Source organism: Symphodus melops (assembly GCF_947650265.1).
Source record: "Symphodus melops genome assembly, chromosome: 1".
NCBI lineage: Eukaryota > Metazoa > Chordata > Actinopteri > Labriformes > Labridae > Symphodus > Symphodus melops.
In genome coordinates, this window is record NC_136691.1 from 24,185,239 (window position 1) to 24,200,923 (window position 15,685).

The following is a 15,685-nucleotide window of genomic DNA, read 5'->3' on the forward strand; positions in this document are numbered from 1 at the left end:
GCTCTGGAGTTTAGTTAACAGTAAAAGTTGTGTAAGTTAGACTATATTGGATACTTGATTAGAAGTTCAGCCTTGGACGAAAAAAACAGACACTGTCCCTTTAAATTGAGTATGTGAGGAGACATAAAGCATAAAGAATAAAAAGAGGCTCAAACGACTCACCACTGCAGAGACACACAGAGCAGGCATGGTCCTGATCTAGAACCCGCAGATAAGGGTCAAGCAAACGTCCTTGAGCAAGTTGTTTCCTGGGGAGACACTTTTCATCTGGAGATGTGTCTAATCATCATCACCAGTATCCTCGTCATTTTCCCGGAGAGAAACTGAGCCGCCAGCGACACTCTCAACTGCAGTGTTTTGTAGTCCGTGTCTCTAGTTGGAACGGACTCCGATGGTGCGGGTTCAGGGCTTGGTTCCGAATGAAGGCTCTGGTAATTTCCATAGCGATGATGGATGAGTGATACGCCGGGATCAACGCCTCGCCCAGTCCTGGATCGCCCTGTGCAGTGCGGCTCTCCCACAGCGCTGCAGAGAGCCTCAGACACTGTCGCGGTGACGCGCAGACGGAGGGGCGGGGCCTAGCGGCGAGCCGCAGCCAATGGGAGCTCTTATATAGTCCCGCACGTGTTGAACCGAGCCCTGTTTGTGTGGTGATAGGGGAAGCACACGCAGGTGTGCCCGATGCCCCACGTCCAGCCTCCAGGCTGACTGACCCCTGGGGACTGAGTCAGTGTGAGACTCTGAGACTCTACAGGGGAAATACATTACGGGACTATGACGTCACACAGTGCCAGTAAAGAAGATGTGCAGCTTTGGACAAAAACAACCCCAATAGCCCTTGTCGGCTATTTGTAGTTATTTCATTGCAGTCTTAAAGGTTACATTTTAGCAAACTAAAATGATGAAAATAACATTCTTAAAAAACTTAGATTTAATAGAAAATGTATGAATTAATAGAGTAGGACTGGGATTAAATAAGTTTATACTTCTTCCCCCTCCATGTCTCTGTGTACACTACATTTAGAAAGTATTTGAGAGCTTGTTTTGTATGATCTCATTCGTTTTTCGTCCATATTACTTTTTTTTACATTTCGCTGTCTTCTGTCTTTTTTCTTATCTTTTAATTGCTACATTTTCGAAATAAAATAAAATCACTAAAAAACTTTTTTGTGTTTTTCAGTTTACGTATGCAAGCATTTTCTCTTCATGTAGTTTCATTGAAATTGATGGGAACAGTGAGATAAACCAAAGCAATACCATTTTTTCTTAAATGTTAAAGAGGACATATTATTTTAACATTTTCAAGCAGTCCTCTGTGCTCTAAATGAAACATCTGTGCCGTGCTTTGGTCCAAATATAAAATGAATCAAGCAGCAGAGGAGGTTTGTGACACTGTATAACGCTCCGTTTTGGTGTGTGCGACTCTTCAAATACAATGAGTCCCTCTTATATGTTCCTGGTAGACATCACTCTTTCACTAGTGGGAATAAAAATAGAGTTAATGGGTGGAGATACCCACGGAGAACAAGATCCACTCGGACCTGATGTCTCCAGCCTCCCCGGGGTCTGTGAGAAGCTCTCCTGGAGGTGGGAGTTGAAGACCTCACTAACAGGGTTCTGTCAGACGTTCTCAGTAGACGCCTGCCGAGTCTGACCGGCTTCCTCCCCTGCCAGCGCCTCCAACTCACCACCAGGTGGTGATCAGTTGACAGCTCAGCCCCTCTCTTCACCCGAGTGTCCGAGACACACGGCCGGAGGTCAAATGACACGACCACAAAGTCTCTCATCAACCTCCGGCCTCGGGAGTCCTGGTGCCACATGCACTTATGGACATCCCTGTGCTCGAACATGGACAAACTGTGACTGGCACAGAAGTCCAATAACAGAACACCACTCGGGTTGCCGAGGCCCCCGCCATCGACTGCTGCCCAATCCACACTGCACCCGACCCTTACGGTCTCCTCTGTGGGTGGTGGGCCCACAGGAGGACAGGCCTGCGTCGGCCATTTGGGCTGAGCCAGACCGAGTCCCATGGGCAAAAGCCAGTCCACCAGTCGCACTCTTACAGGCCCCAAACCCCAGGCCTGTCTCCAAGGTGGGGCCCCTGCTGCACCTTATGGGGCCAGTTTTTCTGGATGTCTTTATCATGTTTCTTTGAACTGCTTTTGGTCTCACCCATCACCCAGGACCTGTTTATTAATTTATTTAAAAAATAATAAAGCAACTTGGATAGAACGTATTTACAAAAGGACATGTGTATTAATCCAAGTGTAACATCACCTGTAATATCTGGACTGATCAAACCAGCCAGCGATTACAGGGCTTGGTGTGTTTGTTTGATCAGGGCTCAATGTCCCCATAATCACTGACGGGTTGGTGGTTGTCTTCATCAACTTGTCCACAGGCATCTTCGCCTGCCTCTTCTTCACTCAGCGTCACCTGTTTCCATCTCAAAATCACTTTCTCCTGTTTGGATGGCAGCAATCACATCCTTCACACAAACCCTCCGACCTCTGTTTGCTGGTGGCATTCTGAAATGGAAACAGTAATAAGTATATAAATATATACAGTATGAATAAATATGTATAAATAAACATATGCATTTTTTATTGTAAAATGCATATATTATATATTATTATATATTATGTATTATATTGGCTTAGCTTATTATCATACTGACAGGAATACATGCACCCCCACAGGCAGGTAAGCCAGTGTGACCAGCATCACTTAAGTCACACAATGCTGTCTGGCTATAAGGGCCAGACAGCATTATAATACTAAAAGGGAAACACCCAAGTGTCCCAAAACACTCCAGGTAAAAACAGTTTCTGTCAGACCCAGAGAACAGTTCACTGTATTTCTTAGACTAAGATACAGAAAGAGTTAAAGGCATTTTATCTTATAAATCCAGTCCAATAAAACAAAGAGATGTTGCTTGAGGAAGATTTGGAGGTTGTGTGAGTTGGTGGGTATGTATAGGGCGAGACACATTTACTACACAAAAACATTGTGCGGCTGAACAACAGGAGCCATTGACTATGTAAATGTGGACTTTTTAAAAAAGGTCATGCAAACTTTGGAAAAGCTAGGGGGTTTTTCTTGACCATAACATGTTGCTCTTCCCGACATGATTCATGGCAGACAGTGTGTGAATATGTTGTTTTTGGGGCAGTATAATGTCAACTCATTTAGCTGTATTTAGGGCCCGGAGCACTGACCAGTGTGAAGGACCCTATTGAAACCCAAATGATTATTTTTCTTCATCTCTTTTCTATATGTTGAATTCAATCTTATCCATCACTGCACCAGTCACAGACACTTTTCACCAGCCTGCTTTCTCTTTAGGATGATATCAAAACAAAATGTGGGCTGTCTGCTGTGTCAGTGGAGCAAACATGGAGGCTTGAGCCAGCTGCTCAGTCGCCTGTTCCTAGCTATAGACTTTTCATTTATCCAGGCAGGCCTTTAGTATACAGTCAGCATAAATGAGCTGGGATGCTCCCATCATACCTTAGTGTAAAGAAAAGCAGCCAATAAAAGACCGGAGCACCATCTGTCCAGCACGTGGATCTGAGGTCAGTGGACAAAGTAAGCAGCCCAGGAGAGAGAGGGGGAAGAGATAAAGGGATGAAACGTGCCTCTGGCCTCTGCTGGCGATGAAAGAACTAAGTAGGTCAATGACAGGAGAGGAAAAACCACGCAAAGTTCATACTTAAAGCAATCCTCTTTGATATTTGACAACGGAAGATGCCAGTGAAATGGCAAGAGAATGGAATAGTGGTTCCAGAAAGCAAGTTTGCAGAGGCTACACTGCAGCAGTATCTTGAGCAGCAATACTGCTCACTCATGCTGCAGAGACGAGCGGATGTTCAGCCTGCTTGGCCACACATCCTCAGACTGCAGCTACTGGGTGAAGCTGCCTTTATATAGAACTCAAGTAGACGATAGCTGCATACTGTGTGTGTGTGTGTGTGTGTGTGTGTGTGTGTGTGTGAGCGTGTGTGTGTATGTGTGTGCGTATGTGTGCGTGTGTGTGAGCATTTGTGTGTGCACGTGTGTGTGCGTGTGTGTGAGCGTGTGTGTGTGTGTGTGTGAGCATGTGTGTGTGAGTGTGTGTGTGCGTGCGTGTGCGATTGAGCGTGTGTGTGTGTGAGCGTGTGTGTTTGTGCGTGCGTGTGCGATTGAGCGTGTGTGTGTGTGTGAGCGTGTGTTTGTGCGTGTGTGTGTGTGAGCGTGTGTGTGTGAGCGTGTGTGTGTAAGCGTGTGTGTGTGTGTGTGTGAGCGTGAGTGTGTGTGTGTAAGCGTGTGTGTGTGTGTGTGTGAGTGTGTGTGTGTGTGAGTGTGTGTGTGTAAGCGTGTGTGTGAGCGTGTGTGTGTAAGCGTGTGTGTGAGCGTGAGTGTGTAAGCGTGTGTGTGAGCGTGTGTGTGTAAGCATGTGTGTGAGCGTGTGTGTGTGTAAGCGTGTGTGTGAGCGTGTGTGTGTAAGCGTGTGTGTGAGCGTGTGTGTGTGTGTGTGTGTGTGTGTGTGTGTGTGTGTAAGCGTGTGTGTGAGCGTGTGTGTGTAAGCGTGTGTGTGAGCGTGTGTGTGTAAGCGTGTGTGTGAGCGTGTGTGTGTGTAAGCGTGTGTGTGAGCGTGTGTGTGTAAGCGTGTGTGTGAGCGTGTGTGTGTGTGTGTTACATGCACACAGATCTGTTAGTGTGTTTGTGTTGAGAAAGATGGATGACCCTGATTATTTAAAGAAAACAAAAACATATAGACGGCCTATTAAAAGCTGTCAGTCTATTTACAGGAAGAATTTTAATTCACATCATTTGTTCTGTTTCTTTATTACATTCACAACTGTTCTCTCTCCCTGCTCTTATTTAACAGACCTTTGTATATTTCTGTATTTGTAGCCAATATATTGAATGCATTAAGTAATCAACCTCAGTCAAATGGAAGAGCTGGAGAATATCAAAGTAAAGGATCAAACTGTAAGACAGACAGACAGACAGACAGACAGAGAGACAGACAGACAGACAGACAGACAGACAGACAGACAGACAGACAGACAGACAGACAGACAGACAGACAGACAGACAGACAGACAGACAGACAGAGAGACAGATAGACAGATAGACAGATAGATAGATAGATAGATAGATAGATAGATAGATAGATAGATAGATAGATAGATAGATAGATAGATAGATAGATAGATAGATAGATAGATAGATAATGCCTATTCTGGTTTGTAATGGAAGAGTTTAAAGTGTGGAGTGTGTGAAGGATCTGACTTCATCTTCCCCAGCTGCTTGGATAGAAATAAAAGCTTTACTGGTCCCCTCAGACGATCCACTCTGTTTCATGTAACCAAAGCAGAAATCCTCAAAACAAGCATGTTGGCATTTTATTTTGGTGGATTTGATGACTTGAGACAACTACTGACAGACGTGGGTTATTTCATTTTTTAACTGAAAGAAGTATAAAATGACCACGAGTTGGTAACAATGATATCACATTGCTTTGGTATTTTTAGTGCAACAAGCTGATGCAACTGTTTGATTTAACCAATAAAAACAAAGTATTTGTAAGAATACTTCAACAGAGAAAGTCACTAAGATGACCCTGACCTCTACTGGACAATATTTGTAATTGCAACTTAAATCATACACCAGACTACTCATCACTTATAATGTCCCAAAAGTTTATTTTTTGTTTCTCTCATAATAGTCATGCATAGTGACTTCTGAACCCAGAGTGGACTTTATCAGCACCCCTGTTCACAACATAATGCAAAATGCTGAGGTTGGAGTCAAACCCACAACCCCTGTGACCAGAGGACAGCCTCCAGACATGGAGCACGCAGCCAGAGACGGGACTGATTCAATATTATGTCCTTATTGGTTACGATATTGAAGTAATTTATGTATCCAGTATCAGACTGACGGTGCTGAATAACGTCAGACTAAAAACATTCTCACCTCACTTTGAAGACGTTCAGATTAAACTGTAAGAAGGGTCACAAACCGTCTCCATGGCGATGTTCAGACGAGATGAAACTGACTGAGCCGTCTATATGATCGAAAGCACAACTCTGACACCTCCGTTTAACAGATTTCATTTAGAAACTAGACAATCCAATGCTGCGTTGACTCTGAGTCGCCTCACACATAACACCAACAACAATAAGACTATGTGTGGATTTTAAAGATGACATAGAGGGCACAGTCCTAACTGGTGATGTCAGACAGGCCGGGGAGGGGCTGAATACTCTAAAGGGGAGATCCAGTAAAAAGGATGACTCCCCTGTAATATTTAATCTGCTGATGACCTGAAGGATTTTGACAGATTTGACAAAGCAGATGTAAAAACCTTCTTTTGGAGACCTGAGCCCAAAGCAACAGTCTCAATCATTAGACCTGTGAGAGAGTAACAAAGGACTTATGGCCTATTGCTTTAACTTCTATACTATATAAAACTATGGAGCGGATTGTTGTTGGTGCTGTGCTGACTTTACTTTACACAGTAACAAAAGATTTCATGAACCCTAAAGAGTATGTCAGGGTCTTATTTGTGGACTTTAGTTTGGCCTTCAACACAGTGAAGACCAATGTTCTCCTTTAAAGGCTCATTGATCTAAATATCAACACAGGACGAGTTCTCTGGATCAGAGATGTTCTCTCCTGTTGTCCACAGAGGGTTCGTGTGAGGAGCAGCATGTCACATGTACTCACTGAGCGCTGCTCTGTCCCATGCATTATTTCCTCTATTTACTAATGAATTTAAGATCAATGACAAACATTTCTACTTGTTTAAATACGCAGATAATAGCGCAGATCTGCACTAAACAGGATCTAAAAATTGAGTCAGTTTCACTTGACGGCCAACTTGTTGAAACTGTGGAAATCTTCAAAGACCTTGGCACCAGCTGAGTATATGTTTAAGATGTGTCCACAGTGACCTTATTTCTTAACTAGAGCTGGTGTACACATCTATGGTTGAGTGTGTCTTAACTTTCCATCTTCCTCCTGGTACTGTCACTTGAGCTGTAGATTCAAAGGGCCTGTATGTAACTTTGTCCCGTGTTTAAATCATCAATAATCCATCAATAAGAGAGCGGATAACTGATGTTAAAAAGGAGACTGTCTATCTGTGCTGCCTGTAGAACTTCTTATTTCAGATCCTGATGCTTGTTGATGGCTCTTCTTCTACGTGTGTTCTTGACGTCCTCCTCACACAGCTCGACTTACCAGGAGCAACAGTTGTGCCTGACTGGATGGAGAAGGAAACTAAGATGGACTCTGGTCATAAAAATAACACAACACAGACTCCTTCGCAGACGCCACGTAAACACAAGAAACCAAAAAAAAGAAGCCTGTCGAGCCAATTAGACTCCGAGCGACCAGAGTGACCACAGGAGAGCTTTTCATTCATGGAGGAAGCTTCAGTTTGATTGAGGGAGAAAAGCTGACCCAGAGGTGGCTTCACTTCCAAACAAAAGGTCAAATCATTCCTCTAGACCCTCGAGGAGTTATCTTCACATGGTCTAGAGCAGGTGTCTCCAACCTTTCTTCATCCAAGAGCTACTTTGAAAAAATGGAAGTGGCCAAGGGCTCCTTGCATCACATGACTTCCATTTATTCACACAGCACACATCAGCTGAAGTAAGCCAGGCCTACTGTTTGTACACGTGTGACATTGCAATAAGCCAATGCTTATCAATAATCTTCAATTCACATCAAGGTCCAAGAAAAAAAAAACATGGATAATTTTGTGCAACACAGTGAGCTATGTTACTGAAAATTCACATCGAGGTCGAAGAAAACACAGCTCCTTTACAGGTGTTTTTATGAGCCATAGTTTAGGGTTAATAATACATTCTATTTATTTTTATTTATTTATGAGTGCCTTTCAAAAAAGCCAAGGACACCTTACAAGCAGGTTAGGGTTTCATGTTGAATGTGCTCAGAATATTTTCATGGTCAGATGATAAAATGATTTAGTTTAGAAGTGAAATGTCTTCGTCATCTATGATTTAGCTCTTTCCATAAAACCATACCAACCATCGAAGAATAATGTTTATGCTTGGAATGATTCAAGAAAGGCAACGAGCTATGAGTGTGCTACAAACTTTATTTGTATATGGAAATGACCATTGTTGTGGTTTCAGCTGATTTCCACTGCCTGTTATTCAAACTGGGCAACACTGAAATATGCTCTGAGTGTGTGTGTGCGTGTGTGTGTGCAGGCACGGCGCTCATGTGGTCAAACACATTTGCATAGAATTTGTGTTTATGTGTCTTTTGTAAAGCTGTTGACACACTGCTTTAATGGATCCTGTCAGGATGAATGTCCCTTCAACTACTTCCTTTTGAACCGTTCATTCTGTCAGAGATAAGCTGGGGAGTCGACACTGAGCTCCATGTCTGCTGCACAGGACAGAACTGATTTGATGGACTATCTCAGGAGACACATGTTCATCAAGTAAAGGATAAATGACTTGAGCTTGTTTATTTCTTTTCTAGTCTTCTGATCAGTCGAAGCAGTCTTACACTGCATGTCACACCCACACACTGACGGTCGAGGTGGCTGTGCAAAGTGACCATCAGAAGTCATTAATCCCATTCACACACATGCACAAGCTGCCGCAGAAGCAGCAGGAGAAACTTTGGACATGAGGCTGCAGGAGCTGCCCACAACTTCAAGAGATGGGGGGGGGGATCTTGAAAAGATGCATGAAAGACTTCATATTGACAGTTCTTCATGTTGAACACGTCGATATAGCATGAAGGACACCTGACACCAATGTGTATGGCACATCCCAATCCCTGTGTGTCAGAGTCATTGAGGACATAGACACTCTGTTTGGACATGTTCAAAGTTTCCCACGCTCTCGTCTGTGTGATTGTTTCATGTACATGTTTAATTTCCTTCCCCACAAAGGGGAAGGTGTGGTTAGCATGTTTCAAATAGCATAGTATCACTCAGCAGATGGGAAAGATCCTTTTGTGCCTTTAGATGCCAAACAAAGTCGTGACATTAAAAACAATTGAAACTACAAACACAGGGTATACAAAAGAAGACTGGAGGGGGGAAGAGACAACATGCTCAGATAGTTCCCTCTCTATAATACATACACAATGTCAGTCAATGGGGCAGCAGTTGCTGAGTTTGTAGGGACCAAGTCTCGATGATATGGAAGTTGTCTTGTAGCTGGAGAGGGGCCAGAGCACTTCCCGAGTAGCCTACTGCCGAGGTACCCTTGAGCAAGGCACTGAACCCCCAACTGCTTTGATGCGCTCCTACGTAGCAGTGCAAAGCTGCCCCACTCTGTCATCTCTCCTATAATGCATGTCCACAGGTCCTGTTTGTGCATGTGTGTGATTCAGGCCTGTGTGGGAGTGTAAAACCTGAATTTCCCTTAAATTGATAAAGTATAAAAATAAATCGATGGTTGGGTGAGAAGCTCTAAGTGGTTGTGAATGTGTCTGGAGATGTACTTTGACATATGTTTATATAGATGGTAGAACCTGATGCTCAGCTGTTTTTCTTATCCCCTTTGAATGAGTTATTATTAAGTTTTGGAATTTTCATTGTTTTTATTTATGTAATTTTTTTGAATTTAGTTTAAATGTGTTTTCCATTCATCTTAGTTATTTAAGTTTTTGTGAAGTGAAAGTCATGTGAAACTGAAAAAAAAAAAAAACTCCTAAAATGTTTTATAACAAACTGGAAAGTTTTAAATTCTACAGTGAGCAAGGTCATCTTAATTAAGTTCCTCAGACAAAAAGTAAAGATAGACTGAGCCACTCAGTCTTAGTTATTGTTAGTTAGTTATCTTAGTTATTTAAGTTTTTGTGAAGTGAAAGTCATGTGAAACTGAAAAAATCAGTGAGCAAGGTCATGTTAATGAAGTTCCTCAGACAAAAAGTAAGAATAGACTGAGCCACTCAGTGTGTTCGTTTCTCAGATGAGGACATTTCAACAATCATCTTATTTCATTTTAGTGAGTTTTGTAAACACACACAATGCAGTTTTAGTAAGTTAAACACAGTGTACACCAGAATCCCCCTCAAGTATTAACATTATTATTAATATTGAGTTCTTCATGTGAAACTGTTTTGCTAATGCCTCATTTTGTTTTAGTTTAAGAATGTATTTACAAGTTATACTGATTCTCTGGTTTTGTTTATATGCTTATTATTGATATTTTTTAAACTGTATGTTAATGGACATAAAGTGCTTACATGTAGTTAATATGTTACTAACTTGTAGTTTAAACATCACCAGGTGAGCAGGGGCAGTCATAACACCGTTTAATATAAAAGGTGCATTTATTTAAAATGTCCCTCTGCGTTAAGAGTCCTTAACACAATAAATAAATAAACAAATAAATAAAGCACTGCAGAAACTACTACAAATAGCACGTGTGTGTGCGCGCGCGCGCGTACTGTAGCTGCTGAGTGGGCTGATTTTTACAGGACTGATCAAGATACCGTTAAACATTCCTCTCGCGGGACTTTTCCTCCTGAAACATCGCGAAGTTTCCTGATATGTTGCAGCCTGTCTCGGTGGCAGCAGGCAGCCGTGAAAGGTGGAGACTCTCAGTGAACTTCCTGCATCATATCCTTGAAACAGCACCGAGCGGGGCAGCTGCTGCGGGGGCACACACGGATGGATGTACCGCTCTCTCGGCTTGTTTTTTCGCCTCTGAATCGACAGAACCGGTCGGTGGTTGGTTAAACTCGTCTACCTGGCTCGGAGCTAGCTCGCAGTGAGGCTGCAGGAGAGGAGAGAGACCAACATTTAAAAGCGAGTGTACAGACTGGACAGGAATGGGTGAGTTTTCCATGATGTGGCGCCTGTGAATGTGCGCACCCTCTGTGTAAACTGCTCCTTTATTTCCACTGAACATGGACGGGAAGTTTATCATAGGAACGACGTGGAATGAGTCCTGTCGTCCGTGGTAGTCCAAAGGGAGTGGAAGTTAGCAGGGCAGGAAGCTAGCTGGTTAGCCTAGCCCGCTGGATAAGTCCTGTTTGGATGTGTGTGCATGTAAACAGCCTCCTCCTCTCAGGTGCTGTCAACAAGGCCTCTGTCTGTCTGTCTCCTGGAGGAGCTCTACAGTCCTGCTTCCTTCTGCTCTTCACAAGTCCATCCCACAGACAGGAAACTCCTCACATCAGGGTTTTTTTTCTTCTTATTCTAGTCGAGGTTGGTTTCGCCTGTGTGAAGTGTGTTTAAGGCCTGTATCAATAAATACAGAGAGTCCTCCTGGGCCTGACAACTAATTATAGTTTTCCTCCAAATAATCCTAAAATCTTTTTAAAATGAAGTTTGAAACTGTAAACATTGTATTTCATGATGCGTTAGTTGAAGACGGTGATGTTGATCATGTAGAGGAAACACTGTGATCAGTGTGTTTATTTCTAAACCTGGATCATCATGTCTGAAGATGAGCAGCCTGAGGTGTGTGTGCTCAGGGACTTGTTTAAGACTTGTGTGCTATGCAGTAAAACAGGTTTGAAGCTCGGCCCTGCTTAGCAAGCAATGCTGCTGTGCATGAACCCTGCAGCTTCCACTTACTGTAACAAGGACTACAGTGATAGAACAATGTGAGACAACTTCTTATAATGTAAGAAGAATGATCTAAAGCATTAAACAGTACTTCTGTCAAAGTTGAAGAAGAGCTCTGTTTCTTCTGGACTTTGACATCTGAAAACCTCTCCAGGAAAAAACCCCAAAACTTCCAGAGTGTCTTCTTTCAACGTGCCGTATATGATAGGAGTCTTCCTATAGCTTTCCTCAGGCAGCTCGTTGTTGAGGAGGATATCTGTCAGATGTGTTTAAACATGTCCAAGGTGTGTGTGTGGTATGTGGTATGTGGTATGGGATTCGTGAGTGTGTGTGTGTTTTTTACATATCTGAGGCGACACACAGCCGACCTGGGCGACTGACTTGTAATGACGTGTTTTGAAGCTGAACAGAGTTTTGAATGCGGTCTCTTTGCTAGGGTTTGTTTTCCAGCAGCTACTCGTGAGTCTTTACGTTTGAGCGGGTCTTTCCTTGACTTTTGACAAGTGTAGGACAGACGAGAAGGACTGACGGGGAGGAAGCAGGAAAGGGAGCTGTGTAGGGGATGGACAGTCTCCATAGCCGTAGGCCTCGAGGACATTCCAGTTACTGTTTTATTTCTCTGGCCAACTTCCGTGAAGGACTTCATAGACGCACCTAAACAAAGGCTGGACATGTGCCAGAATGTGTGATTGAACGTTAACCTCTCCGGCCTGAACCAATATTTACCAGTATGTGGCTCCTGTTGATGTCCCACCCTGCTGTTAGCTTCCTTTATGCTGGACTCAGTGGATCACCCTCATTAAAGGAGAAGTCCTTTACCTCCTGTCTACATGATGAGCTCCCCACTAAAGCCCCGTTTCCACTCAGCAGTCCGGTGCGGATCGGTACAGTTTGGTACGCTTTGGTTCGATGAAGCCCGATCGCGTCTGTGTTTCCACAGCCACCCGTGTCCTATTTGGTAGGCTGCGTGTAAGCCAGATGACGATAGCCGCTATGTTAATATCATCATATGATAGCAGCTAACTGCTAACAGCTAGCCGCTAACTAATAAATTCAACAGAGGAGAAAAACACTCCACAAACAAACCAACGATGAAGACATCCAGCAGTTTATCTCCTCTGTCACTGTCATGTGACTCTTTATTACAAGAACTCATCCAGCTTTGTCTCAGAGAAGGCTGTGAGCGGCGAGGACAAATACAGACGTAAACAATCAGCTGTGTATTACAGTCAACGGTTTAAACACGGCGGAGTTTTGTTTACCGACGTAACAAGAAGTGAGGATTCTTTCAACCAATCAACGGGACGGTACAGATCGGTTATTTGGGAATCTTTCCCGGGATTAATCTATGGAAACGCTGCAAACTGCGTGCCGACCCGACCCGAGCCGGACCGCTCTGTGGAAACGGGGCTTATTTAACACTGTTGTTCCAGTGATGCTGCCTTTCTGTTGGGACACACTGAGACTTCAATCATTAACGTGTACGTTTGTAATAAATGTCATGACAGCAGGAGTCAACCGCTCGGCTTTCTTCCTCTAAGTCTTCTCTGTCATCTGTGAGTGCATGTACTGTTCTCACCATGACGCACGCACACGCACACACACACACACACACACACACACACACACACACACACACACACACACACACACACACACACACACACACACACACACACACACACACACACACACACACACACACACACACACACACACACACACACACACACACACACACACACACGGGCTGCTGTCTGGTCCCCTCTGTGCGGGCAGCAGCTTTGATCAGGTCTTCCTCAGTGAGAGGCAGCGTGTGGGGTTTGACCTCAGTGTGTGTCTTCAGCTTCAGCGCTCTGTGTCTATGAAGCGTGCAGGAGGACATCCTGTCCAGACTCGGTCTCCGTGACAATAAACTCTGTTTTTAATGGCGGTCAGACGGATGCTTGTGAACATGTGGGTCAGTGCTGGGTCTCCATCACACGCCGGTTGTCGGCGTTTAGCCGTGCTGCTAGCATCTTTTTCTGTGTTGGTCTTTCTTCATGAGGTACTGTAGCAGGTTCTGCTCCTCTCTGACTCCTCACTCTCACCTCCACGTCACATGACCAGAGTGTCAGCACAGGCCCCCCCCCCTTTAGATGACTGTTTCAGCTCCTGCTTCAGAGTAGTCTGCTTGACGGACTGACGGGATGTAAAGATGAATCATGAGGCTGTTTAAAAGAAGAAGGTGTCACATCCACACTTTAAACAATGACTGACAGTGACAGTTTGGAATCAGCACCAAGCACCAGATGAGACCTTCTGTTTGCTGAGTTCATTCAGAGCGCTCATTGAGTAAGGAGTACATGAAATGTGCACAGATGTTTCAGGATCAACAGATAAAACTGGAATCTGCAGTTTGTACTTTTCTCCTGGTTTGAAGCGTTTGACTCCGGGGAGGAGCGTCACAGTGCGGGTAAGTCTAGGACTGTCTCGTTGATTCAGGGACGACTTGTGAAGTTGGATAATCTGTTAATCCTTAATGATATGAGTTTAGTTCAGTAAGGACAGAAAGTTAGACTCCTCAAATCTTCATGAACGTCTCTCACTCAGCCAGCCTCCTTCATTGAAGCCAGCTCTCTGCTAGTGTTGCTCTCCTGTGGCAGGTTTTAGCTCAGCCTGTAGCTGTGTGTGCTGCCATGTAAGCGAGTACAGCAGACGAAGGTGTGGACTACAACATGAGTGGCCAGGGAAGTGAAAAGAGGAAGAAAGTGGAGGCGTCGTATGAGGAAAGGAAAGAGACGCTTCAAAGACGCTCATGCTGACGTTAAACATGGACGGGGCGCCACCGCACACAGAAACACTGATGGATACTGGCTCAGTAATAATAACAGTGTGGAGCTGTGCTGTCTGTGTTGAGGCGCTGCAGGCAGCTTGAATGATCATGATGGACACCTGTGCAGGTGTGAGTGGCTGCAGGGCGCGGCTCTCTGTTATCAGCCTGCTGTGGCTGCAGAAAGGTGACCTCTCACTCAGACAGGAATGTGTGTGTGTGTGTGTGACAGACCAGCACACTGAGCTTAGAAAGACACCCCCCTTCCTTCCTTCCTTCCTCCCTCCCTCCCTCTCTCTGCTTTACCTCTATCCCCTTCTCCTGTAAGATCCCGGCTGATAAGCACAATGCTTGAAAATCAGTTTTTTCAGAGTTTTGAGGACTTCCCTCCCAGTCAAGACCTTTTTCACATCTCCTGATGTTTTTACTTTCCTTCCTCCAAATGACCACAAACTCTGACATCACCATATGACATGCTTACTTGTTTTTGACTAACTAGGACGAGGTGATTCATTTCACTCAGTATCCATAATTATCACCATAAATGTCAAATCATTTCTTTCAAGTACATTTCTCTCTCTCTCTCTCTCTCTCTGTCTCTCTCTCTCTCTCTCTCTCTCTCCCCAAAACAAACAGGAGATATTCTCTCTGCTGTACACACATACACACATGCGTGGTGTGCCCATTTCAACTTTTAGTCAGCACACAGCTGATGGGTGATCCATACGGAGAGGGAGCACAGTGAGGGGGGTGTGGCTTTAGAGGGAGCACAGTGAGGGGGGCGTGGCTTTAGAGGGAGCACAGTGAGGGGGGCGTGGCTTTAGAGGGAGCACAGGGAGCAGGGGGCGTGGCTTTAGAGGGAGCACGGGGAGGGGGCGTGGCTTTAGAGGGAGCACAGGGAGGAGGGCGCGTGGCTTTAGAGGGAGCACGGGGAGGAGGGCGCGTGGCTTTAGAGGGAGCAGGGGGCGTGGCTTTAGAGGGAGCACAGGGAGGGGGCGTGGCTTTAGAGGGAGCACAGGGAGGAGGGCGCGTGGCTTTAGAGGGAGCACAGGGAGGGGGCGTGGCTTTAGAGGGAGCACAGGGAGGAGGGCGCGTGGCTTTAGAGGGAGCACAGGGAGGGGGCGTGGCTTTAGAGGGAGCACAGGGAGGAGGGCGCGTGGCTTTAGAGGGAGCACAGGGAGGGGGCGTGGCTTTAGAGGGAGCACAGAGAGGAGGGCGCGTGGCTTTAGAGGGAGCACAGGGAGGGGGCGTGGCTTTAGAGGGAGCACAGGGAGGGCGCGTGGCTTTAGAGGGAGCACAGGGAGGGGGCG

The 15,685-nt window shown here is 45.0% G+C and overlaps 2 protein-coding genes across 3 annotated transcripts in view; one reads left to right on the forward strand and one right to left on the reverse strand.

Moving 5' to 3' along the window:
- The window catches only part of tnfrsf21 (tumor necrosis factor receptor superfamily, member 21), a 36,815-nt gene extending 36,207 nt beyond the window's left edge, over positions 1 to 608 (reverse strand). Inside the window, exon 1 of the mRNA XM_079339424.1 lies at positions 163 to 608. Coding sequence (XP_079195550.1) covers positions 163 to 189 — 27 coding nt within the window. The 5' untranslated portion in view covers positions 190 to 608. The remainder of the gene's footprint in view (positions 1 to 162) is intronic.
- Positions 609 to 10,624: 10,016 nt separating this feature from the next.
- The window catches only part of cd2ap (CD2-associated protein), a 39,582-nt gene continuing 34,521 nt past the window's right edge, over positions 10,625 to 15,685 (forward strand). For both annotated transcript variants that reach the window (XM_079339450.1, XM_079339451.1), the window contains exon 1: positions 10,625 to 10,825. In XM_079339450.1, the coding sequence (XP_079195576.1) occupies positions 10,822 to 10,825 (4 nt within the window). In that variant the 5' untranslated portion in view covers positions 10,625 to 10,821. The remainder of the gene's footprint in view (positions 10,826 to 15,685) is intronic.